This window comes from Marmota marmota, unplaced genomic scaffold, assembly GCF_001458135.2.
Source record: "Marmota marmota marmota unplaced genomic scaffold, marMar, whole genome shotgun sequence".
NCBI classification, from domain to species: Eukaryota; Metazoa; Chordata; class Mammalia; order Rodentia; family Sciuridae; genus Marmota; species Marmota marmota.
Genome location: NW_026000211.1, coordinates 21,884,297 through 21,911,866, shown reverse-complemented (window position 1 = coordinate 21,911,866; position 27,570 = coordinate 21,884,297). Strand labels below are relative to the sequence as shown.

At 35.5% G+C, this 27,570-nt stretch overlaps 1 protein-coding gene across 2 annotated transcripts in view; it reads left to right on the top strand.

The window, feature by feature from the left end:
• Galntl6 (polypeptide N-acetylgalactosaminyltransferase like 6) overlaps positions 1–27,570 on the top strand; it is a 1,051,497-nt gene that overhangs the window by 922,266 nt on the left and 101,661 nt on the right. For both annotated transcript variants that reach the window (XM_015486211.2, XM_048791957.1), the window contains one exon: positions 17,090–17,207. In XM_015486211.2, the coding sequence (XP_015341697.1) occupies positions 17,090–17,207 (118 nt within the window). The remainder of the gene's footprint in view (positions 1–17,089; positions 17,208–27,570) is intronic.

Here is a 27,570-nt window from a genome sequence, read left to right as displayed (position 1 = left end):
CCAGCAGGGACTGGGGAATGGACACTTCAGCAGGAAGGAGGGATCTGCATGGAGCATTGGCAGCCTCCAGAACTGAGACCCTGTGGATTGCCTGAATACAATTGTAAAGACCACTGAAGAGCTACCTTGGAAATACCTACTTTACTCACTTTCCAAAATTTCTAGTATTTACTCCCCAAACTCCTCTTGAGAAGAGACCCTGTCATAATTATCTTTTAACTTCCACTATATCTTGCAGCATGCTGTGAATTTGATGTTTCCTCAGTTCATTAAACAGAAAGGTACAGAGTGTCATGGACTATGGTAGAATCAAGTTTCCTAAAAATGCGTTGGAGCTCTTAGAAGGATATAAGTTACCTCATCCCAGAAAACATGCTCAGTGCAACCACACTGATCAAAAGCAGAACCGTGCCGTAAGCAAATATGTTCCTGCTCTGATGATAAGCAAGTATCATCATAAAATATGTGATATCTATGATAAGCTTTTTAAAAAAACAGTTTCATTGATATCATTTACATAACAAAGAGCTTACCTGTTTAAAGTGTATAATTTGGCAATGATTTTTTTTTGTATTTTCAGAGTTGTATAAGCATCTTTATAATCTTAGAATATCTTCACCAATTCCCATAAAAAAACTTGTTCCTGGCTGCAAATTCTGATACCATATAGCTATGTAACTATGAGTAACTTAGTCTCTCTGAGTTTCAATTACCTCGTCTTGTAGGTGGGAACTGCAACATACAATTTCTTTTTTTGTTAGTTTGTTTATTCTTTTTAGTTATAGATGACTGAATGTATTTTGACATATCATATATACATGAAGCATAACATCCCATTTTTGTGGTTGTACATGATGTGGAATTACACTGAATTAAATTTTTTAACTATTCTGCAATACCAAAACATGAGGAATAAATAGGCCATTCCAGTGGGGAAAAATAAATAAATAAAAGGAACTACAGTAAGTTGCCAGAGCTTGGGACAAAGCTCCCCCTGGCTTTAACTCATCTTTAAAGTGTTGTTCTGGGACTGATGCAGGACCCCAGGTTATCACGAAGGAAGGAAACAATTAATCAAAGCAAAGCTACTGGTGAGCATTAGGTATGGACCATCTGCCTTGTTTGATAAATCTGCTGATCATTACTTCCTTAAAATAAGAAACAGTTGCCCATGAAAAGAACTCCCCATAAAAATCTGCAACTTTATATACATATATAAAGTTGCAGATTCTCAAACTTTAGCAATTGATGTTCTATAGAAAAAAAAAAGTAAGTTATGTCACACAGACTAGTTCTCTGGCATTGGGTAAATTTTACCTATCCTCATATCCCTACAATCTGTTAGCAGTAACAAAAATCGGCAATGTTCACTGAGAGGTCACTGGGAGCCAAGCACAAGTTCAGGTGCTTTGCATGAGTGACATCATTCTGACACCATAGATTATATCTATTATTATCGGCTCTAATTGACAGATGAGGTAACTAAGTCACAGGGAACAAGTGGTTTGCCCAAGATGTGTTGCAGAGAAGAGACAAGAACCCATTCAGTCTAGTTCCTAAGTATAGGCTCTTTAACTGTTACTCTGTATTCAATCCTTATCATTAATATTTTCTTACCTTCTTTCATTTCCCAATTCTCTTCTCTCCCCTCAGTCTACACACACTGGTATTTGCTCTAAAGTATCCAGGTCCTACTGAACTTTTCTATCATCGTTCTCACGATCAGATGTTTAAAAAATGACAGAAATCCCAATGTGTTGCTCTCCTTCCTACCTGGGAACCCCAGGTAAATGTACAAAGCATAAATATCCTAGCAATCAAATAGAGTCCCTACTATCTGAACCAATTTTTTTATTGTTTCTTTACTGCTATCATTATGTGTATTTTTGTTACCATTGGATTTAAAACTTTATAGTATTTCTTTTATTCTATCAGAGCAAAGAACCCGTTTCTTCTGTATTTTATGGCCCCGGACTATTTCAGGTAATATTCTTTACTCTGGCTCTGGGCCTGTGTGCATTTCATTCCTAGGTCTCTTTTATGAGGAATAGTTTAATAGGTTTGATACAGAATGAAAAATTAGTTTTTCCAAGGTGTTAGTTGTAACAGAACAGATATGAGCTATAGGGTAAAGACAGTGTGAGCTATAGGGTAAAGCAGATCCTCTCTGGTTTGGGAGATGGGCTTAGCCAAACCTATGGTAAATACATCTGGTTTACTGATTATAAATCTTTAATCTGCTTATGGGTACATGATAAATTCACTTTAGGGTTATTACAGAAATGTGACCCAGGTTAAAACAAAAGAACATTTATTCTGAAAATAGCATGAAATACATTCCATATAAACATGAACAGTATTCTCTGAGCCCATTAAAAAGAAATTACAGAAGGTACAATTAAGTGTATATTTCCATATTGATGTTAAATTTGGGTATTATTACAAATAGTTTCCAAACATGTTTTGAAGGGAAAGCATTACCTCTCCTCCTGGACTTTCTGCCATCACCCCTAATTTCTTCTGGTACCAGGCCAGGATCACAACCAGACCTTCTAAAGCAGTGCCATCTGATTCCCAGTGTTTGTCTCTTCTTCTGGAGATGCTGCACTTTATGTGACTTCCCAGCTCTCAGAACATTCAGACTGTCTTTCTATTGGTGGAACACATACTCCCCTGGTATAAGAAACCCCACAGTGAGTGATGGATGCACCTTGACCAGACAGGGTTATGCACCCTCCTATGTTTCAGTATTCTCTAGCTGAAAAGGACATGAGACGGAAGCTAACTAGTAACGGTTATGCTAATTCCCTTTTCCTTCCTTCTCACTCTATTTGTCATCAGTGAGGAAAATGTCAAAGGCTTTAGACATGCATGCCTTCAGAGTCACACTTTCTGGCCCAACAGAGAGTACAGTAGGATTTACAGTTCTAATTCCAATGCCTCTTGAGTTGTGTGTGTCTGGGGATATGCGATCTCATATGATATTGTCTGTGTAAAACTTGGGAAGTCATACTCAAAATCATCCCTCAAAGCAAATGACACAATTGTTTCCCCGTGGCCAGTTAGGAGGACTGGTAAAGTTCAGCATTTTCTAAACAAAAAGCATATATAGTTATTCTATGACTCATTTTTGCCACAATATCTCTGAGTTTGTCAATACTGGGCAAGGAAGTTAAGTTTTTATGACATGTATCCATGCTATTTCTCAGAGAAGAAATAGGAAGCAATTATATAATTGTGAAAAGAATACTAATTTTTCCCTGGTATATTTTTAGGCTAAGAAGATGAACAAAAACAGCATACTACACTTCTAATTTTGATGAATTATGACTGGGCCTCCCCTCAATGAGTACAAATTAGTGAAATTTATTCTAATTTTTTCTGCTCATCTCAATTATTATAAGCATTATTCATTTTATGTGATTTCTAAATTAGCACACTTGAACCTCAATGTAAATACTTCCTCCTAAAAATACAAGACTGGCTACAATGTAGTAAAACCTTAAATATAGAAAAATGCACAAATATCCATCCAAATAAATCTTCCTTAAAAAAAAGAAAGAAAAAGAAAAAACACAATGTTTACCCTCAGGAGAACTTTCCACAAAGTAACTACACAATATACTTTCAAAATTCATTTTCCTAGGTTACATTCAGAGCCTGTTTAAGTCTTCCTTTTTGTGGTTACATGTTACTCTTTGACCTAAAACTGTTATGTTAGCCTGAACTTTGATGTTTCTGCTAAACCTGTGTTTCCTCCTTTATCACATAACTTAACTAGCTGAAGGCACATCCCACCTCTCTCCTCTCCATAGCAATCACTCCTATGAATACTTCCTCTTAAGTATTTTCCTCCTCCATCTTTCTGTCCACAGCACCTGCATGAGGGCTCCATTATCTCTCTCCTGAAGAGCTGTTGTCTCTTAACTGGGCCTCTCTGCTCTGGCGCTTTTACCTTCAAATCATCCTTCTATATTGCCCTTTAAGTATCCAATCAGAAACAGAAGTCTGAATGTATTATTCAGAGTCTTCATCAACACCCAGTGACAGACTCTGAGATTACTACCTGAGATTCAGAAACCTTGGTTTGGCCTCCCAGGAACATCTGTAATTCCCTCAAATCTTTACAGAGAATCATGTACAGATGTGCACATTTGTAGAGTAAGGCTCTCCGGCTTCCATCAGTCCTCCTGATCCAGGAAAGGAAAAGAAGAGAAAGTTCTACATACATGAAATGCACACTTCTCGATATGGGTACCTCCTTCCAGCCTGGAGGCTTCAGCACAGGCTGAATTTGTATGTGATGACCCAGAACTCTAGGATCAAACGTTCCAACACAAGATGAAAGCTGTTGTGTATGGTCTATCATAAACCACCTTGGAAGCCAAAGGGCATTAATTTCATCATATTCTATGGGTCAGAGCAGCCAGAAGCCCACACAGATTCAAGGGAAGGTACTTAAATCACTCCTCTCAATGAGAAGAGGGTTTAAGGATTTGTGAACATGTTTCACAGCTCACACAGAATGTGAGACAGAGGTAGAAAAGGTGGAGTACAAGAGTGATCCTTTTTCTTTTAGTTAGATGTAGCCTCCTTGTGGAAAGACTTGACCCAGAAGGGCCAACAAGATGATGCTTTTATCCAGATTTTTTTTTATAAATCATAGACTTTTTTAAATAATTCTTTTCCCCAGACCCTGTTTTCCTTTGTTCTGCTTTATTTTTAAAGGATTAAGCTCATTAAACAAGAGGTAAATACACAGTATGAATTTATTAAAAAGTAAAGGGTTAATAATAGGTATTAACCAGGCCACATCTAGTAAATGTCAACTTGATATAAAATACCAGGAAATGAGGCAAAAATTGCTTTTGAGTTGTAATCAATGCTGAAGAGATTTTTTTTCCCCTTCAGTATATTTTGCATTCCTTACTAAGATGAAGGGGTAATGTTTTCATAGGAAGAAACTGTCAAATGTTTATTAAATAAATGAAGCATAAAACAAGCTTTCCTGCCATTTCACCCATGCTTGGATTTTAATAACTAGCGCTTATCCCTTGAATGTAAAGTTATAATTGTATCCAAGAAGAAAGGCTCCCCACTCTGCACTGGGGATTTTTAGCTTTGGAACAGTTTCCAATTACTGATGAAATAAGTGATTTCCTTTGTCATTTCCCATCATTACTGCGTTCCTTTTGATGTCGGTGTTGACGGGAGCGATAAGAGCCTGGACTAAAAGAGGAGGAGAGCATTGGAGAAAGGACCTTTGCAGGGTGGATGGAGAATGTGAGCAATGGAATCTGACAAACCAGAATAGAGACAAGACACAGATGCTAAATCCAAGTGGTGCCCGCTCTTGGGTGCTGTGTACCACCCAGAGATCCCTCCATGGCAGAGCAGAATAGGGACCTTGGGAAAGAATGAACAGCGCACTGCAAGACAAATGGAGTGGGAGGGAAACAAGAGAGCTTTGGAGACCCCGTCCCAATAATGTTGTGAAACCTGATCTCTTTTATGTAAGAGAAGCAAGATTTTGCTAAATCCAGATTGAAATTTAGAGAATGACTGAACCCAATCTCTTTAAGTTAAAGGAGTAGGTGAAGTTTTCAGAAACTGGGAGAGAAGCAAAAAGACAATAAGAAAAATTTTGATATGATGGATTGACATCTTCCCCTTATCTAGATCGAGGGACTGGGTGGGAGCCCCTGAAAACAGTAAGGTTAGTTTCAAAAACAGAAAGAGCAATAGGGCTCTAGAGCTCAAGCACAGGATAAGATTCATGGTGAAAGGCCTATGTCCCTGGGCAGCCTTCCCCAGCAAGACTGAGGGGACTGCCAGCAGAGCATGACCATGGATAGCAAGCAGCTTTCTCAGGGGGAGGGCTGAAAACAGTCACAATAGGAAGGTGGAGGAAAGTGACTTCCTAAAACTGTATTTTGTGTTAATCAGCTTTTCGTCACTGTGACAACAAATACCTGACAAGAACAACTTGGAGGAGAAAAGGTTTATTTTGATGCAGCCTATGGTTGGCTGGCCCCATTGCTTTGGCAGGCAGTGAGGCATGTTATGGTGGAAGGCCACAGTGGAAGAAAGCTGCTCCACTCATGGCAGCCAGGAAGCACAGAGAGAGAGAAAGGGAGGAGCCAAGGACGGGATATAGTCTCCCAGGGGATATCCCCCAGTGACCTACTTCCTCCAATCATGCCCCACCAGCCTATAGATTTTATTACATGTATCCATTATATAGCACCTACTGTCATCCATTCAGCTATTAATGGATTAATTCACTAATGGATCAGAGCCCTCATGATTTACTTCTCCAAAGCCCCACTTCTGAACATTGCCACGTTAGGGTTCAAGGCTTCATTACATGTGTTGTGGGATGACATTCCAGATCCAAACTGTCACAGATTGAAAGCGTGCACAGCCTTGTTCCTGGTAACACAGTCAACATCCCAGGGCACTCCCAGAAAACCAAGAAAAGTTAATTGGCAGGAGACTGAAACCCTGCTGTCAGGCTGATAGACCAAGACCTACTGTAATCTGATTGATTACTAATGTTAATATGACCTCATCTGTCCCTTCAGGCAGGGAGAGGTTGCAATGTTTAGACCACATAAAGAAAGAATTGATAATTAAAACAAGCATTCATTCTGGTCATTGTCCTGATATGTATGTAATATGAGACCAAGGTTAAAATCTGTGGCCACTTAGAAATTAGAAATGAATGAGAATTGTAGGGTAATTGGACTGAGGCATAATTTTGGAACATATGAAGAAATTCAAAACATATGAAGAATGAGCAAAGGTTTCATCACTTACGCTGTTCAGATAGAAATAACCAGGAAATGACTTAAGAAAATAAGACATCATATTTACATTTTGTATGTTCCCAGACACCTTTGAAGAGATTTTACCAGCATAGACCAAGTATGTTCTGCCGTTTTTAGGAGTGAAGTGTGGGTGGCCCCAGTATATTGCTCAGCATGCACTTATTAAAAATGGGATTACCAGGAAATATCAGCTGTATTCACTGATCCATTCACTGTACGAGTGAGGGAAGGGATTGTGGAAACTACCACTCCAGTCCCCATTCCAGGTAAGTCCTCCATTTGCACATACATAAACACACACACACACACATACCGTTTTTTATGAAAGAATAGCCAAGGACTATGAAAGAATAGCCAAGCATCTTGGTCATGTAATGGAATACTAAGACCGAAAAAAAATATTTAGTACATTTTTTCTATTCTTTTGCTGTACCCACTAAGACATTGTTGATGTAGACTTTTGACATTCAGAGTTTACCATTTCATCTGGTGTTAAGATTAGAACCAGTCACTTAATATATGGAGGCAGCAGTATTCTAAGCAACTTGAGAACCAACAGCTTACTTGAAACATCAAACCAAGTCCATCACACTTTATTTATAGCTATACTTTGGTTTAATGCACTGTATAATTTGTACTGACACAAGATTTCTTCTTCCACCAACTCTTTACACCATTTCATAGGGGCATCTGTTATTCCAAATATGAAGTAAACAACAAAAAAAGCATATTCAATTTTACAAAACCTTTGAAACCATAACATAAGATTATATGTGTTTATGGGAACAATAAAAACAAAATTATAAATCATGGTACAAAATAGTAAAAATGTGCGCCATGATTTATAATTTTGTTTTCTTCCTCATTTTATTCAAAAAGCTGAAAAGTCATAATTCTGCCACCTGCTTGTGGATAACTAGTTGGCCCTATTCCTTTTCTACTAACTCTTTTCTAAACATTAAAATGTGTATTTGTGGTTCTAGAAAAACAGAAAACTTCTTTTTAATTATTTTTAAGGAAAGGCTCTCACTTTCATTTTGAGTAGCTCTGAAATCCAGTTATGCTTTGAAATATACCCTAGGATATGAGTGGAGAAAACTTTTTTACATAACCCTAAAAAATTAAGCCCGATGGACCTTAGAAATTAAGAAACTAACCAAAATCCTGTGTCTATCATAGGATAAAACCGTTGGTGACCCTCAGACAGGATTCATTCATGTGACAGTAGCCATCTGATGGCTCAACTGGACCTGGACAATCTGAGACCATCTCACTGGTAGTTGGTGCTGTCAGCTAGGCCATGCTTCTCCAACAGTCTAGCCCAAGCTTCATCAATGGGCCATAGGCTTCCAGAACTTCAAGAGAGCATGCAAATCCCAATGCAGAAGGCCTCTGTTTGTACGAAATTTGTTAATGTTGGATAAGGCAAGTTACCTGGCCAAGCAAGTCAAAGTGGGAATGTAAGAAGCCATGTTTCACTGGACCATTATTATTATCATCTAACATAAGGTCCCATTCTATTTAATGTTCAAACTTAACAAATCCCCAACTTGTTAATAGTATCACTTTTAGAGTCCAACCTCTGCTTGATAAGTCAAAGAACACCTCATTCCCAGTACAGCCCAAGTAACTTTTGCACATCATAAAGAAAAGCAGAAAATCTCTTGCTGTCTGTTTTTGCCTTGTTGCCTCTTTTCCTGTTAAAAAGAAGTGGGGGTGCAGCATCAGCCATCTGGTGCCGCCTAGTGGAAGAAGTAAGAAGTGCAATAATGCTAAGGCATAGATCAATCACCTCAGGAAGATGTCCCTTCTTCAGAGAGGGAGCCTGTTTACTGGGCACTGCTGGCTGTAAGCATAATAAACCTTGGCTCTCAGTGTTAAATCTCTTCACTTATATGATTCCCTTAGCTCCACATTATTCAAGCCACTTCTCCAATTGGAAGAAAGCACAGATTTTTATGATTGCGGTCAAGTTTCCTGGCCTTCAAAGAGGACCTCTTTCTCTAAGTCCAATACCTACTTCACTCTTTGTCCCTAGAGTGTCCATCTCTTTGCATAATAGAAGACTACCATTCCTCTCTCATCCCTATGCTACCTCTTTACAGTATAAAAGTTAGGAAATTACACAAAAATGGTAATTTTCTAAAGATCAAAAAAAAATGAATTCACCAGTAGTCAAAATTTTAATATAATTCATGACTTAATAATTAAGACAACAAAAGTATTTTTTAAACTATGTTGTCATCTGAAATGCCATTTGTTCAACAATTGAATTCTTGTTGGAAGTAATTATATTTTAACTATAAGAATTCTGAGTCATGGGCTAACTAAAAATTTCTGGTTACATAACTGAAAATTACATGGTTCATCCTTATGTTGATTGACTTGGCTTGCCTGAGTCCTGAGGGAAATTGTACTCTTTGATTTCTGATCAATTTACATTTCAATCTACATGTCTGGAATCTTCACTGTACCCACTGAAATGAATGAAAATTGGCCAAATTATTTTCTGGGAAGCCAAATTGATGGTTTCTTTTAAATTACTGAACCTAAGTTTTAATTGTTAGTAAACATCTTAAATAAGTTTCATATATATTTAGCTTTCAATACTATGAACATTTTATTATTCTGACCCCAAACATTACCAAGACATATTAAAATTTGAAATAATACTCTGCCACAAAATGTGAGAAAGAAGACAAAAATTTCCTGAAGGAAAAAAAAATTTATTAAAAATCCATTTTTTATGTCTAGATCAAGGGTCAATATGTGAAATTAATAATATTAAGTTCAGCAACTCCTTAGAATGCCCCAGGAGCTACAGGCTGAGGCTACAACCATGAAGTAAACATCCTCATTTAGAAAAGACAACTAATTACATACTATGAAAAGTACATCTTTAAATGAAAAAGTAGAGTTTTCCACTGTATTACAATTTAGATAAGAGGTGTCTCCCAAAAGCTAATGTGGGAGATGATGCGAGAAAGTTTAGAGGTGAGATGATTGGGTTATGAGAGCCTCAATCTAATCAGTGCATTAATTCACTTGAATGTATTCACTGGATGGTCATTGTAGGTGGGTAGGGTGTGACTGGAGGAGGTGGATCCCTGGGTCCATGGCTTTGGGGTATTTATTTTGTCCCTGGTGAGTAGAGCGCTCTCTCTTCTTCCTGACTGCAAGGTGGGGAGATGATTTCCTCCTCCATACCCTTTTGCCATGGTGTTCTGCCTCACCTCAGGCCCAAAGTAACAGAGTTTGGCATCCATGGACTGAGACCACTAAAACCATGAACCTCAAGTTAACTTTTTATCCTCGACAATGTTCTTGTGAGGTCTTTTGTTCACAGTGGAAAAAAAAAAACCTGACTAAAACACCCTAGTAACAAATTAAGAATGGTTTCAACTTTCATGTTATAGCCTGTCATTTAAAAGTGAGCAAAATTTAGAATATAAACATTGCTGTAGAAAAGTAAACTAGTCAATTATAAGTAAAAAGAAAAGCATATTTATTACGTGGTTCAACATCCTTAATATAAAACATAAAATTGGCTTCCATTAAGTATTTGGAAAACTCTCATACTTCTATGGCCTTACAAATAAAAAGTCCTCAATAACAACATGTTACTCCAATGTCATAATAGTTTTAAATGTCATCCTAAGGATGACAGGTGATTTTTAGCTATAAAACTCAAAGCCTGGTTTATGATAAGTAATTCCTATAAAGCACATCAATATGTTTTAAATTACATTTTTCTTAATTTTTTATTTGTTTTAATTAATCATACATGATGTGGAAAGCATTTATGCACTTTGATATATCATACATATATTGGATACAATTTCTCGTTTTTCTGAGTACATATTACAGAATCATATTGGTCATGTAGTCACATATATACATAACAGTAATAATGTCTGCTTCATTCTACTGTCTTTCCTATCCCCACATCCCCTCACCTCACCTCCCATCACTTCCATCTACCTAATCTACAATAACACTAATCTTCCCTAGTGCTCCCCCACCGTATTGTGAATTAGCATACATATATTAAAGAAAACATTCCGCCTTTGGTTTTGTGGGATTGGCTTATTTCACTTAGCATGATATTCTCCAACTCCAAACATTTACTGGCAAATGCCATAGTTTCATTCTTCTTTAAAGCTGAATAATATTCTGTGGAGTATATACACCATTTTTTCTTTATTCATTCATCTATTGAGGGACACCTAGGTTGGTTCCATAGTCTAGCTATTGTGAATTGAGCTGCTATAAATATTGATGTGGCTGCGTCACTATAGTATGTTGATTTTAAGTCTTTTGGGTATAAACCACGGAGTGGGATAGCTGGGTCAAATGGTGATTTCATTCCCAATTTTCTGAGGAATCTCCATTCTGCTTTCCATAGTGATTGCACCAATTTGCAGTCCCACTAGCAATGTAAGAGTGTACCTTTTTCACCACATCCTTACCAACATTCATTGTTGCCTGTATTCTTGATGATTGCTATTCTGACAGGAGTGAGATGAAATCTTAGAGTAGTTTTGGTTTGCATTTCTCTAATTGCTAGAGATGTTGAACACTTTTTCATATATTTGTTGATCAACTGTATTTCTTCTTCTGTGAAGTGTCTGTTCAAATCCTTAGCCCATTTATTGATTCAGTTACTTTTTTTTTTTGGTGTTAAGTTTTTTGAGTTCTTTATATATCCTAGAGATTAATGCTTTATCAGAGATGAATGTGGTAAAGATTTTCTCCCAATCTGTAGGCTCTCTCCTCACATTATTGTTTCCTTTGCTGAGAAAAAGCTTTTTAATTTGAATCTGTCCTATTTATTGATTCTTGATTTTATTTCTTGCGCTTCAGGAGTCTTGTTAAGGAAGTCAGATCCTAGGCCGACATGGTGAAGATTTGGGCCTAGTTTTTCTTCTATTAGGTTTAGGGTCTCTGTTCTAGTGCCTAAGTCTTTGATCCACTTTGAGTTGATTTTTTGGGCAGGGTGATAGATAGAGGTTTTTTAAAAATTCATGTAAAATGAAAAGCAAGAGTGTAGAAGAACATGCTAAAAATAATAAATTTCTCTTCTTCATTTCCTTTGAGGAGAAAATGATACAACAGATAAATCTTTTTATCTTTAACATAGCAGGAATATATTAACCTAGCTTCCTTTGACTTCAGTACGTTGCCCAACAGTTAACTCCTCAGTGTGTGGTCAAGTATGAATTTCAATGAACAAATATAGGTGCACAAGAAATATCCCAATGTTACATTTTCTCCAAAGTTATAAAATTCAACACAATTCTGAAATGATGCTCATATTATGATTTCATATATGCACAATATTTTGCATAATACAATTTATTGTTTAAAACTTTTCAAATTTATTCCATTTTATTCTGGATATATATTACAGATAACTCACAGAACATAAAAGTGCACATTGAAAACAGGTCATTCTGTTAATTATTTTTAAAACTTTAAAAGATAATTGCTTCAAAATATTCACTAGATAATGTGGGGTTACAACATATGTGAAAGTGAGATGTGTGATAGCTAATCAGAAAGGCTGGAGGAGGAAAAATGAAAGCTACTCTCCTAAGATTCCTCAAGTAATCAGAAAAGAAGACAGAAACCACATTTGGTAAACAACAAAGAAAGTGGAAGATGATTGAATTAAATCTAACCACATGAATAATCAAAGAAAAGGATCTAAATAACCCAATTAAAAGCAAGATGTGTGTCTGTGTGTGTGTGTGTGTGTGTATGCTATAAGAAAGCCACTTAAGTATAAAGACACAAATAATTAAAAAGTAAAAATAAATACAAAGTTATAAATACTAGTATTTAGGTGATACAAATCTAAAGAAAGATGGAGTGTCTATATCAATAACACAAAATAGATGATAGCGTATAGATGATTACCAGGGAGGATGTAAGTCACCTCACAGTTATGATGAGGTCAAGAATAGAAAAACCCCTAAACATCTTTGCACTGTTCGCAGAGCTACAAAAGACATGAAGCAAAAAATATAGACAGCAATAAAAATATAAGTAAACTCAGAATTATAGTCAGAGATTTCAACACTCCTCTCTCAATAACTGATAGAGAAAAGGAGAAAGAAAATCAATAAAAATACACATGATACTATCAAACAACTGGACCTAATAAATATTCTATAGAACACTGACCAACACCAACAGAATTCAAAACTTTTCAAATACACCTGGAACATTTACCAGAATAGACCACATTCTGAGCCATCAAAAAGTCCCAATAAGGTGAAAAAAAAGTTTCATACAAAATACACACTTGGACCACAATGATATTAAATTAGAAATCAATAATAGAAAGATCCAAAAATTCCTAAATATTTGGAAACCAAATTAAACACATCTATGTAACATGTAAGTCAAAAAAGAAAATTAAACAGTATTTTTTTAAAAAATTTTGAACGTAATAAACATGGCAATATTACCTATCAATTGTGGGGTTCTGATAAATAGTAGTTAATGGAGATTTACGGTACTAAATACCTATCTCAGAAAAACATAAAAGACTCAAATCTGTTATCTCAGTTTCTACCCTAAATAACTCTAAAATGAAGACAAATAAAATTCAAAATAAACAGAAGAATTAAGATAATTGTACACTAAAAAGAAATTAATAATGATAAAAGACAAACAAAAGAGAAATTAATGAAGTGGAACAGTTCTTTAAGCAGATCAATAAAATTGATAAAACTGTGGCTAGATGAGTCAGGAAAAAAAAGAAAGAAATCCACAAACACACTAATATCATTAACCATCATGGAAATGCAAAAATAAAACCACAGTAGATACCACCATACACTGTTGTAATGACTAGACTTCAAAACATTGACCGTCCTAATTATCAGTGAGGACACATGGTGACCAGAACACAAACATTACTTGGGGAAGATAAGGAGGTATAGTCACTTTGGAAAACAGTTTGCAGTTTCTTAAAAGGTTAAGCATGTGCCTATACCATCCCTATGACCTAATCATTCCACTCCTGGGTATTTTCCAAGGAGAAATGAAAGCACATGTCCACACAGTGAGTACACATAGGTCACAGCAGCTTTATTCGTAAGAGCTCTGAACTGGAATCAACCTACAAGTTCATGAATAGACTCGTGAATAATCAAACTGTGGCGTATTCATGCAAATAGAATACCACTCAACAATTTTTTTAAAAAATGAACTATTAACACATGCTACAACATAGACAAATCTCAATATTATCATATTAAATGAAAGAAGCCAGTCCTCTCCCCAAGAAAATGCGTCCTGCATGATCTCATTTATATAAAACTCTAGTAAAAACAAACCAATCAGTTGTAAAAGAAAGTAGATCAATAGCTTCCCCAGCAAGGGGAATAAAGAGAGGAACCCAAGGGCATAAATGCAAAGAGGCACAAGAAAACTCTTGGAAATTGTAGATGAGTTCATTTCTCAAAAGTGGTGATGGGGTTACAAAAGTACACATAAGTCAAAACTTACCAAATGGTACACTTAAAATATGAGCAATCCCTTGTATGTTGTCACACTTAAATTAAGCCATTCTTAAAATTTATAAGTAAATCATACATTGCTGGTAGGACTGCAAATTGGTGCAACCACTATGGAAAACAGTACGAAGATTCTTAAGAAAATTTGGAATGTAATCACCATTCGACCCAGCTATCCCACTTCTAGGTTTATACCCAAAGGACTTAAAGTCAGCAAACTACAGTGAAGCAGCCACATCAATATTTGTAATAGCTCAAGTCACAATAGCTGAACTATAGAACCAACCTAGGTGCCCTTCGACAAATGAATGGATAAAGAAACTGTGGTATATTTACACAATGGAATATTACTTTGTCTTAAAGAAGAATGAAATTATGGCATTTGCCAGTAAATGGATTGGCTTTATGCTAAGCAAAAAAACCAATCCCAAAGAACCAAACGCCAAATGTTTCCTCTGATATGTGGATGCTAATTCACAATAAGGTGGGGGGAAAGAACAGACGTATTTTGGACTAGACAGAGGGGAGTGAAGGGAGTAGAGGGGGCATGATGGCAGGAGAGATAATAGAATGAATCTGACATGGTTATCCTATGTGCATATATGATTACATGACCTGTGTGACTCTACATCATGTACAACCAGATGAATGAGAAGTTATACTCCATTTATGCATGATGTGTCAAAATGCACTCTACTATATGTATAACTAATTAAAACAAATAACATTTTTTTAAAAAATTATGAGTAAACATGTGTATAAAAAGTCTTCCTAAGGCACGCTAATTTATTAAAGTAAGTAAATTAATAAGTTAAACAAATTAATTTAATTTATTGGGAGCTTGATAGAAACATTTACAAGGTAACCAGGATCCATTTGAATTTATCTCGTTACGTGTCTACATTAACCTAAAATACAATACATGGGCTTTTTAAATAAGTTTGTTAAGAAAACAAGATTATCGTGTTTCCAACAAATTGTTCACAATAAAAAAATCAATTCTGAACTCTCTCTTTCCTAACCCCTTCCTCACTACCATGCTTCTAGTTTTCAGATCCTTTGTGGGCAATGTAAATTTTGATGCACTTTGGCCTTGTGTTTGACACAATTAAATGAGAATATATTTGTATGACTGAGAGTGGTTCAGATTGAATAGGACTGGAGAATATCTGCTGTCTTATACCCCAGCCCTGCAGAAGCAAAGATTGCAATGACTGAAATGTATTCATTGGGGAGCTGCACCCAATAAGCATTACAGTCCTAATTTTTTCCAGCTACAGTTGAAATTCCACTCTGAAATGCAGTGCGTGGTAAAATGGAAACGATTAGGCTGCTGGGAGAGGGATAACGTAAGGTATATCTGATTCTAAATTATTAATTCAAACAGAATTAAAAATGACATGTTCTGCATTCTTCTCACTTTCCTAGAGTAAAAAAAAAATAAATCTCCCTTCCAGGCTTTTAATCTTTCAGTCTACATATAATTTATACCTACAAAAATATTTCTAAACTGAAGTGATTAGATCAAGTACCATCTTAACATGCAAAGTTCCTTAAATTCAGGTTTATGTTGCACAAGTGCCTCAAAGAACATTACCAAGAGTAAGGCTTCAGGTAGAATGCAAATTGGTGTGCTTATCACATTTACAGACATTTTAAAATATGTATCAAAATTGTATGCTTTGCATTGCCATTTATAAATATTCTGTTTCAAACATTTTTCAAAACTGTCACATTGACTGTGCTGAAAATGTTTGTTTTTATGTTTGCTTGGCCTATTTAATGGTGTTCTCACATTATTCTATATCTATGTGTATAGAGTTGTCTCTCTTGACCCCTACAGTGTCATGGTGAAGAGCACAAAGATTTTAAAATCAGAGGACCAAGTCCAGCCTGGCTCACCACACACTAATTCCAGCCTTGGGCCTGTTTTTCAAACCATAGAGATGGTATTCACAGTGTTGTTATCAGGTTTTCATCAAGGTAATTAAGTAAAGACCTTAGCCTACAACCCAGCACATAAGTAGCACTCAAGAAAACAAAACAAGAATTTTGAATGACAAAAAAGAAGTAGGGCAGGGCACATCCAGTGATTATAATTATCTTATTAATAGCAACATGATTATGCATCCTAACATTGTAGAATACCTGAAAACTATCATGTAGTCAAAATGATATTTCTTAGAAAGGCAAGAAGGCCTAAAATAAATTGTATAAAGTGAAAAAAAAATCTGGTTTAAATTTCAGCTTCAGATTGTTAATTAAATAATTCTAGTTGGTTATTCTATTTTGATTGACCATTTTACAGTCTATAGACAGGATCTATACGTAGTAGATGCTCAGTGCATGCATCCTAAAGGATTAAGTCAGCAACATTGTCAACACCATTCTCTGATAGCATGAGACCTCTTCAAAGGAAAAGTTATAACATTGAGTGCAAAATGTGAGTCACTGATACATATTTCTAAAGACTAACAGATGGAGAAAAATGTAGTTCTGCAGGGCCTTTGTTGCATTAGAACCTGAAATGCAAAGTTTAATATTCAAAATGATTCTTCCTCAATCCTCACTCCAGAAAAGTGGCCCCAAAAGAATCATATATACTTATAGAAAATGGTATGGTTCAGTTGACCACTAAACCATATCTCAAAGTTTGGTATTTTTCCCCTCAAATAAAATGTCATTATCTCTGATGTTCATAGTCCTTTAAAGATTATTTTGTTCATTTCACAGGTCTCCTGTCATGGCTGGAGGTCTCTTTGCTGTGGATCGAAAATGGTTTTGGGAACTGGGTGGCTATGATCCTGGTTTAGAAATCTGGGGAGGAGAACAATATGAAATCTCTTTTAAGGTAAGCTGCCACCACCCTCTTCAAACATGTTTACATAGTTTTGACAATTCTGCTATGACATCATTACTCTATGACTTATGTTGTAGGACGATTTGGTGATATTAATGACAGGTGACACTACACATTGTCACCTTCTCAGGTTAGCTTTTGGATGAGAGAGGCTACTTCCTTCTGACATTTCAGTGTGTTGTAGCCTCGCCATACACAAAAAGAAATAATTCAAACTCCTATTTGAAGGTGGGAAACTGTGTCCCAACAGACCTACGACTTCACTGGTGCTGAGGCCCTTAGAACACAAAATAGAAAAATTAAGTGCATTGAGGAGAAAGAAGTCAAGTTATTGGAGCTTTTCCCCTTTGTAGTTAGACCAAGAAATAATAGTTCAGATTTTTATCATAACCAGTTGGTTATTCCAAAATTCCATTAACCGAAAAAGAAACTTAAAAATATAAATGACAAATTGAAGCTCTTCTTTATGTAAGTCCCAAATAAGTAAGATTTTTATTTATTTTTATATGGAATTTTCAAAGTCTACTTACTTTAACTGTCAATGCTCAGTAAGATTATACACTTTATCACATAAATATATGTAAACACTGCATTTATATGTATAAGTATGTGCAGTTAGATAGGATCTCAAATTTCAGGGTTTGTGGATATGAAGAACAGCTAAGCAAAGCACCATAAACTATGTTAAAAATATTCTAAACTGTTAAAAGATTTTTTTTTGAAAAAGCAATCTAAGAACTCATTTTTTTCTTTTTTTCCTTTATCATAGTCATTATTTACATATAAGTATAGATTGATTCTTGTAACATTGTACAGACAGCCCTAAGTAAATCGGTTTTAGACTATTACTTCCACTGTAAAATCAAACCAGTTCTTTCTGAAGAAAGAAAATGCATCCTGAATATAATAAATGCAAAAACCAGCTAGAGCTGGGTGCTGTGTCACAGCCTGTAATCCCAGATATTTGGGAGTTGAGGAAGGAGGATGGCAAGTTCAAGCCTCAGCAATTTAGCAAGATCCTGTCTCAAATTTAAAAATTTTTAAAGGGCTGGGGATGTGGCTCAGTGTAAAATGTCCCTGGGTTCAATCCCCAGTACCAAAAATTAAAATCTGCTTGAAATATTTGAATTTATATATGCATATATGCGAAGCAAATGACAGAAGTTATTTTTAATTATTTACTTATTTATTTATTGATGAGGGGTATCATCAATAATAGGAGCAGTTTCCCACTGAGCTACATCTCTATTCTTCTTTTATTTTGAAACAGGGTCTCACTAAGTAATTGAGGCTGACCTCAATCTTGCAATGTTCCTGCCTCAGCCTCCTGAATCTTTGGGATTATAGGCATGTGCCACCACATCCAGCTTAAAAGTAATTTTTATTAAACTGTAGCAACTATATCTAATATATGAACAGAAAAATTATGCTGTCCTTACCCTCAAAATAAAATATACTCAAAAGGAAACTCAAGAGGCATGACTGCAGGCTTCATGTCATCTGGAGTTTTCCCTTAGACAATGCTGACTATAATCCTTGACTATAATCTTTGAAATATTAGTGCATTTTTCACCCAAACACATCTAATTTTGCATATAAAGATAGGTACTTCTTATGCATTTTTATAGACTCATTGTTTTAAACCTTTGAACTTACCAATGTCTTTGGGTTCCTCTGTCACAGCAATGGTTCTACACCTTATTACAGTGCATACAACAGAAGGAAATACAGCAGTAATATTTCTAGAAATAGCATTTACTATACCTACTTAATGCTATAAGCCAGATGCTGAGCTTCATGTGCATTATCAAATTTTAAATTAAGCTATAAAAGTTATGGGTGGTATTGTTCCATTTTGAAGATGAAAAACTGAGACTTAAAGTGTTAAACATTTTTAGATTAAATTTTTTAGATTGTAAAGATGAAACAAATTACCTAGTGTCACTTAGAGATTACAATGCTCTGTTTCTGCTTAATTGCAGAAGCTGCAAAAGCATGAAATTGTCTGACACCCACATCCTATCTGCAACACCATTCTCAAGTTCACTGCTAACCTCTTGATCACTGCCTAATCACTCTCATTGAACAGCAGCTTGTATCTTCATTATAATCTAAGAGCACAGCAGCAACCTTTCTAATGACCCTGGCAAAACACTATTGATTTTCAGATATTGCCCAAATATCAGTTGGATGCAAAATTTGCAATATTACCTTCAACTGGAAACACACAGTACTGCATTTGATCCCAGAATTTAAAATAAATAAGGTGTTGCTGTATTTGCAATATCATCAGAAGTCTAGGGATACTTTTTACTTTTCACAGTTCAAGAAATATCTTTTCCTTAAGTTCTTTTAATTCTTTAATTTCTTATATTTAAAATGATAGGAAAATTTCTAGTAAGCAAGGGATACCTGGCTTTGAATAGTGAACTGGATAATGGATAAAATTGCTATTGAAAGTCTAGAGAGTGTGAAGAATATGTATTTGCATTCTAAATCACAGAGGTGCTTTTGAGGCAAACATAAACTTACATTTCACTTCTCACCGTATCTAGCACACCTCTCCTGGGTGACCTGAGATTTTATTACCCCATTTTCTATTTTTCAGTTATCTGTCACTCTAAAGGATATAATTGGAATGCAGCCCTGTCGTCTTTGTCTAAAAACCATGGCAACGGCGCTGGAAGTTCAGGACTAAATTGCCCCAGGTTGTTTGGTTGGAATGACAGATACTCTGGCGACAGTTATGTCTTAACAGGGTCCCCTTTCAGACACATTCCTTCATTCTTCTCACTACTGTTTGCTGACCTTGGGGTTCTTGTCCCTCACTATTAGGATGTGTAAGATGAGGAGCACAAACTTGAAGAGGCTTTGGTAGAATTTACATTGAAGCAAGAAGAATGTTCCCTGTGTGAAAGGAATCAAAAGTCTTGTACACAAACCGCTGTTAAATTACAATACAAATAATGGAGAAAAAATCAAACGTCCGCATTTTTGGACACGTCCCATAAATTGTGATTAATCTTACAGTGCAAAGCATCGTAAGATATACACTGGTCAGCACTTAAGGTTTGGGAAACACATATGGATGACTCAGAGTTTGCTAGAACACTATACATCATAATATAGAAATTGATTTAAGATGACAACTAAGTATTCTAATTCAACAGACTTGTATAAATGGTCCTTATTAGGCCTCTTTGTTTCCTATTTGCTCTTCCAAGAAAGAATCATTTCCTTAAAGTTTTTGACAAGTTCCATTGCTTAATGAAAGTATTTCCTGAAAATCCTGTCTCATACAAAGGAGTGCATTTTCTGTCGAGCAGTATTTTATTAACAGAGCTCTTCCATTCTTTCTCTGTAAATATCTTTCCTTCATTTTTGTTTTAAAAAAAAAAACCTGACTCATTTGATGTGTAGATTTCATGCCATAACATAAAATCCAACACAGTATAATTTTCAGGAGTTGAAGGAAAGAGCTCTCTAGAAAAATATGATCTGTCCATACTATGCTCAGTCTTCAGCATCTTTTAATAGGAATCTGGGCTCAAACGTGGCCCAGGATTACCCAGCTGTCTTCCAAGGTTACCAGGTTAGCCAGCTGCGAAGGAGGGAAAAGCAGCATTTAGTCAATCGTTCAACCAGCTTTTATTGAGCATCAAATTTATGCCAGGCATTGTTCCAGGTACTCAATTTGCAATTGCACCTGGATACAAAGGGGAGACTAAGACAGAATGCACAGTGTGGTGTATAAGAGACACTCAGTATCTTTAAATATCATCTACTGTTTGTTACTGAAATAATATTAAAACCACTATAAAGTCCTTATTCTTTAGTAGGCATTTTTATATCCATTCTCCAAATATAGAAGTCCATATGTTAGCATTTTCAAAAAATCTGTCCTTTGATTTCAGAAAATAAAAGTGGACAATGGACACTAATTAGGCACCCAGAAGAGACTCAGAAGGAAGCCCAGCCACTTTAATTTGCAGAACCTCTAGCATGAGACAAACTTTGGATCCAGGTGTGAAAGAGCATTAAATTAATTTTGGGCTTCCCTTGTCCATCCCCAGGAGCACATCAAAAAGGCCCTACATGGGTGCAATATTTCTTGACCATCTGTAGTGCCAGAAAGAGCTCTTGATCCATAGCTTCAGCTATGCAGAAACATTCAAGGCCCCAGGTGAGAAGAGTATGAGAACCATATGTTCTAAAAATGAATCTAACAACGCTGGGAGCCCCATAGCTGATCTCAGAATCACTGTTACTGGATTACAGAGTCCTGTGTGACCATCTTTATTATGTTCTCTCATCCCTTCTATGTGGTGGGCTCCGAATCCAGACATTTAAGGAAACTCATTAATTAATTCCGTAGACATTTACTTTTTCTTATTACAACTTGCCAACTCTGGGCTAAGCTCTCAAGGCTCAAGGACAAATGTAAGAAGATTGTCTCCCTGGAGGAAGTTATTTTCCAATAGAAGACTGGAGAATTAATACACCGCACTTTCTCATCCTAAGTATTGTTTGGGATATATTTCCATATTCACAGTAATAATTCAGCACATATACAATAGCCTCTTCGCTAACCTCTCCTCCTCTAATCTTTCTGCTCTTTTAATTCATCCAACATTTCATTAATTTTACCCTGACTTGCTTTATTTTCTCCTCCTAAAAGTTTGTAGTTGCTCCTAATTACCACACAAATCAAGAGAACGTATTGAATCATAAACCACAAAACTTACCATCAATTATCGGTCTCTTCTAACTACCTCAATTTATACTGAACACCAGGTTAACTAGAATTTTCCTTTTCATCTCTGAAAAGATAAAACTCATATTTCCATTATTGCAGGGATTTTAACTAACCAGTCAGACTGGAAAGAGTTACGGAGAAATGTGTTTCTTCTCTCTATAAATATTAATCACCAGCCTTCTCGGTGTGTCTGTATACCATGCAAGCGGGGCAGTACAGAAATAGGTAAAGAAAACCCAGTAGAAGTCCTTGAGTTACCCGCTAAAGAGAAACATTAATTAGGCAGAAAAGCATTTAAAAATATAGTTTCTTCTAAAACAGAACATATAAATGCACATTTATTTTATTCACCAGTCTTTTAAAGCAAGTAGGGCAAAGCTTTCCTCCTGCCTTTGGGTCCTGTAAAACTATAGTTTCGGGAGTAAAGCTAAAGGTGCACAAATCACAGTTGTACTGAGTTTCCTAGAATTTCTAGTTTGGGTTCCTTTAAATTGGAATGAGAACCTAAGGGTACGCTGAAGTTATCTTAATGCAGTAACAGAATCTTATTGTTTGGTTTGGTTTGATTTGGTTTTGTTTGGTTGGTTGTTTTAGAGTTTTATGCAATCTTTTATTATTATTTGCCCACATATAATTTGACATAATTTTTTTTCCAACACCTCAATCCTTCCAAACTCTTCAAATTAATTTTGGCATGAACAACAATTCTTAGTTTCATCATCCTATTAAAAGATAGTACATTTAATTATATAATTAAAATTTAAAACTAGTATTTTGACATTTGGGATGAAATGCATTGTGTTTCATAAAGTTCTGACCACTCTATTCAATCTATGGTGATAACAATAATTTGGTTGTTCAATAAGAAAAAAAATGAACTAGCACTTAAAGTTCATTGGATTCAATATCTTATCTCATTCTACATTAATTCAAGGTTTAAAAATTCTGTTTCATAATTGCAAAGAAAGGCCATTGCCTGGTTAATATCAAAGCAAGAATTAGGAATGGGTTTGTTCAAAAACCCATTAACCTAATTTATTTTAGCTGGTAAAATAGAAGACTGTATGATCATGTTGAAAAATAGCTACTGACACTCTCTAAAACTACTTTCAAAGGAAATAAATGTTCTTCCTGTTTGACATTTATTAAATACAAGACCTTACAACTCTTGTTATGATTTTATGTAATATTGAACTTTTTAATATTTACAAAATGCAATGGCTATTCAATAATGAATAGGGACTAATCATTGAGTATGAAGCATCTGTCACTGATCATAGCTCAGCAAATCATTAGACCCTGCTAGGGTTTGATATCATTATAGAGCTTCTCAAGAACAAATGTGTTATACTTTATTTTATACTCATTTATACTTTGTTTGTTATACTTAGCATGAATTCAAAATTAATACCAAAATATTAGCTATATTTAAAGTTTCCCAACATGGTACGTAAACCATCAAAATATTATAAGTGTATTTATAATTCATCAATTGAATGTCTTGTACAATTATAATAGTTTAAAATGGAAAAGAAAATATTTCCTTAAAATTCACTCAAAACAAAAAAAAATGGAGAAGAAACAGGAACAAAAAAATGAAGTTTGTGTTAAAAGCAAAAGAGAGGGGATATTTTGAAAACATATAGGAGTATGAAGGATAGGTTGACAAAAGGAAAAAATGAAATACAGATAAACCATGTTAAAATGTAATACAGTGAAATGATGTTAAAAGGTAATGAAGGTAGAGTTCTTATTAATGTCATCAAGAAAAAAAATTAAAATACCATATCTCAAAACATGAGAGATACAGCTTAAGCAGTATTCAGAATAAAAGTAGTCGGGCCGGTTGGTGCAGGCCTGAAAATCCAGTAGGTTAGGAGGCTGAGGCAGAAGGATCACAAGTTTGAGGCCAGCCTGGACAACTTAGTGAACTATGTCTCAAAATACAAAATGGCTAGGGGTGTAGCTCAAGGGTAGAACACTGCTGGTTTCAATCCCCAGTACTGTGAAAGAAATAGTGAGGAGGAGGAGGAGGAAGAGAAGAAGGAAGGAAATATTCTCATATTTTATGTCAACATAAAAAGAAAGAATAAAGATAAGCAAATCATTTGCAAGTGAAAAATAAAATGAACTTACAGAAATACAAATAAAAGATGTACAAACATTAAAAGGGAAATTAATGATCTAGAAATCCAAACCTGGTAGTGGAAGAGCTGGTTCTTCATAGCCAAAAGTAATTAGTATGAGATACGGATAGATATGGAGACAGATAAATGAATTAGGTATCATCAATTGCTCCTTAAAAAGCAAAATACAAATACAAAAAAAAAAAAGATAATGGAAAAATATAAATTTCAAAAAAAATTTAAATAATCATAAGAGAATGCTCAGTTCTATACCAATAAGGTTATGGGTGACATGGATGATTTGGAAGAGAAGTGCAGCATATTTTACCAGGGTTCTCTGCTAAGGATCTCACAGGGCTGAATTCAAATGTCCAGCCAACTCTATCTTCATTTGGAAGCTCAACTAGGGAAAGGTCTTCCGAGTTGCCTCAGATCATTGACAGAATCAAATTCTTGTGGTTGTAGGACTGAATTCTTCATTGTCATCTAGAGATCATTCTCAACTCTTAAGTGCCACCCACCCCAGGTCCTGGCCACATCACCTCCTCCAGGCCCTCTCCCAATATGGCAGTGTACTCTTTCAAGGCCTGCAATGGAATTTTTCTCACACTTCACCATCTTCAAAACTCTTCCTTCAGGAACCAGTGAATCACCTTTGAAGACTCACTTTCTTAAGTGAGACTTACCTAGGACAATTGCCCTTTTGATTAACTCAAAGGCAACTTAATTGGGACCATAAGTATATCCGAAAAGTCCCTTCACTTTCATCATATAAAGACACCTTCTCACAGGTGTGAAATCTATCATATCTGCAGTATTTCCCACTCTCGGAGGGAGGAGATTATACAAAGTCATGCACATCCAGGGAATTTGGGGGCAACTTCAAAATTCTATCCCACACTTACCAACGACCATAGAAGAAAGAAAAAAAATCAAAAGGAGAAAATCATCCAAAAAATAGAACACCAAATTCCATTGGGTTTATTTTCTAAACATATAAAAGCACAAACTCTAAAATTTTTTGATTGTTCTCTAGTATCAGAAAATAAAAAATCTTTTAAATTGGTATAAAACTGTCACTCATATTTATCACTAAAATCTGAACAGAATAGCACAAAAAAAAATAGAGAAGAACAAGCCTGTTTTATGTGTAAGTAATAACATTAAAAAATAATCATCATAAAACATTACACAATAAAATAACTATTCAAAGACTAATATATCAAATTAAATGCAGCTTTCACAAATATGTTTTAACATTGGGCTATGTATTAACGAATTCACCTTGATAGCAAATTTGAATGGTCATAGTCATCTCCATAGGTAATATAAAATGTAGGTTAAAATTTACAATCTTCTTTTGAACAAAATACTTAATACAGATATTAAAATATAAATATATGTTTGTATAATAAATGTATCTCAATTCAAAAGCTATCAATTTGCTCAATAAGAAAACTCGGGGACTTTTCTCATTAGATTATTATTTAATGTTATTTGATATTACTCTGAAGATACTAGGTAACACAGTTAGACAAGAGATAGGAAAAAATTAGAGGGCATGCACCGAGGTACTCTGGAGGCCAAGGCAGGAGGATCAAAATCTCAGAGTCCACCTCAGCAAAATTGAGGTGCTAAGCAACTCAGTGAGACCCTGTCTCTAAATAAAATATAAAACAGGGCTGGAGATAGTGGTTGAGTGCTCCTGTATTAATCTCCAGTACTCAACAACAACAAAAAAAAATTAGAGATGAGGGAAGCTTTTCATTAATTGCAAGTAATATGATCCACCTAAAAAATGCATGGGAATGAACCAAAAAAACTACTATAAATAATAAGAAACTCAGTAAGTTGCCTGGGTAAAATGTATATGTGTGTGTGTAAATATACAGAAGACAATGACCTTTATAAAAACACACAACAACCACTCAACGAATAGAAACCACAACACCATTTACAATAGAAGGGAAAAAATTATGAATACACTTACAAAATGTGAAGATGAATTAAGAAATGTTATAATACTACCAAGGGATTAAAAAAAGTTGAATCGATGAAAATTCATAAAGAATGTAACTCTCCCTAAGCAAACTCATAAATCTACTGCAATCTCAGTAAGAATGATAACATGAATTTTGTGTGTGTGCTAAATAAAATGCTTCTAGTTCATAAGGGGAAACATAAATAAATCAAGAAAACTTTGGTGACAAATGATAACAGGCTAACCTTAGCAGACAAAACACATAATAAAATCTGCAGGAACAAAAAAGAGATCTCTGTGGCACAGAATTGAAAGAGACCCAGATAAATAACTTAATACAAGAAAATATTAAAAATATCAGATCAAGAGGAAGATAAGCATTTCCTAAGTAAATAGTATGAGAAAACTATTCATTTTGGAGTTGCAGGGGGATAAAGTTGAATCCCACACTTCATACAAAAATAGAGCCTAAGGAGATTAAATTGTTTAAAGCATTAAAAATGAAAAATATATAATAACTACAAAAATCATGGAAAAGCTAGAATGGAGATACTCCCCTAAGTATGGTTTTAAAGAAGCAGCAGCAGCAATTAAAGAAAATATTAATCCATCCACATTAAAAAACAAATTGCTATATGGAAAAAAAGACAAAAAATATAAGTGACAATCTGGGGGAAATTATTTGTAACTAATATCCTTAACACATAAACAGCTTCCACAAATCAATAAGATTAAGTAGTTTTTAAAAGTGGGCAAAATATTAGAACAGAAAGTTCATAGAGAAGGAAATACAAGTGACTCTTTAATTATGAAAGTTACTCATCCTTAATTATTTTAAGATAAATACAAATTAAAACAAAATGGCACTTTTTTCACTTATTAGACTAGCAACAATGAAGAAGTTTGCACTAGGGATGTAGCCTAAGCTACCTAGTATATGGGAGGCCTCATGTTTGAGCCTCAGCACCACAAAACCTGCGCACGCGCACACACGCAAAGAGAAGTCTTACAACAACATGTTGACAAGGACCTCGAAAAATACCTTCAATCCTTTCACCGTTAATCTGTAGCAAACCACTTTGCCAAGCAGCAGGAAGAACAAAGAGATCGAAAAAGAGACGCTTGGCTCCTGGACGCTTGGTTGCTCAGAACCGCGGGCGCTTTGCTCCCATCTGCTTCCTCTTTCGCTTCGCTCCGGGCGGAGAAGCTGAGTGTGTAATCACCAGTGGATTGTAAGTACCCGAGGCAAAGAAAGCTCAGTGCGCCCCACCTTTTTTTCTTTTTTTTTCTTTTTTTTTTGAATATTTTTTATACAGGGAGAGTTTGTGGATTGGGATTGTTGGCGGGGCTGCGGTTTCTGTGCCAAAAATCCACTCCGCGGGAGCCGCCATTTGCTTTCTGCTTCCTGTCTTGATGGCTCTGTATACATTGTCCGGCAGCCGCACCTAGAGGTTGGAGCTGGGCTGCGTGCCGAGCCCTGTCCTCCGAAGG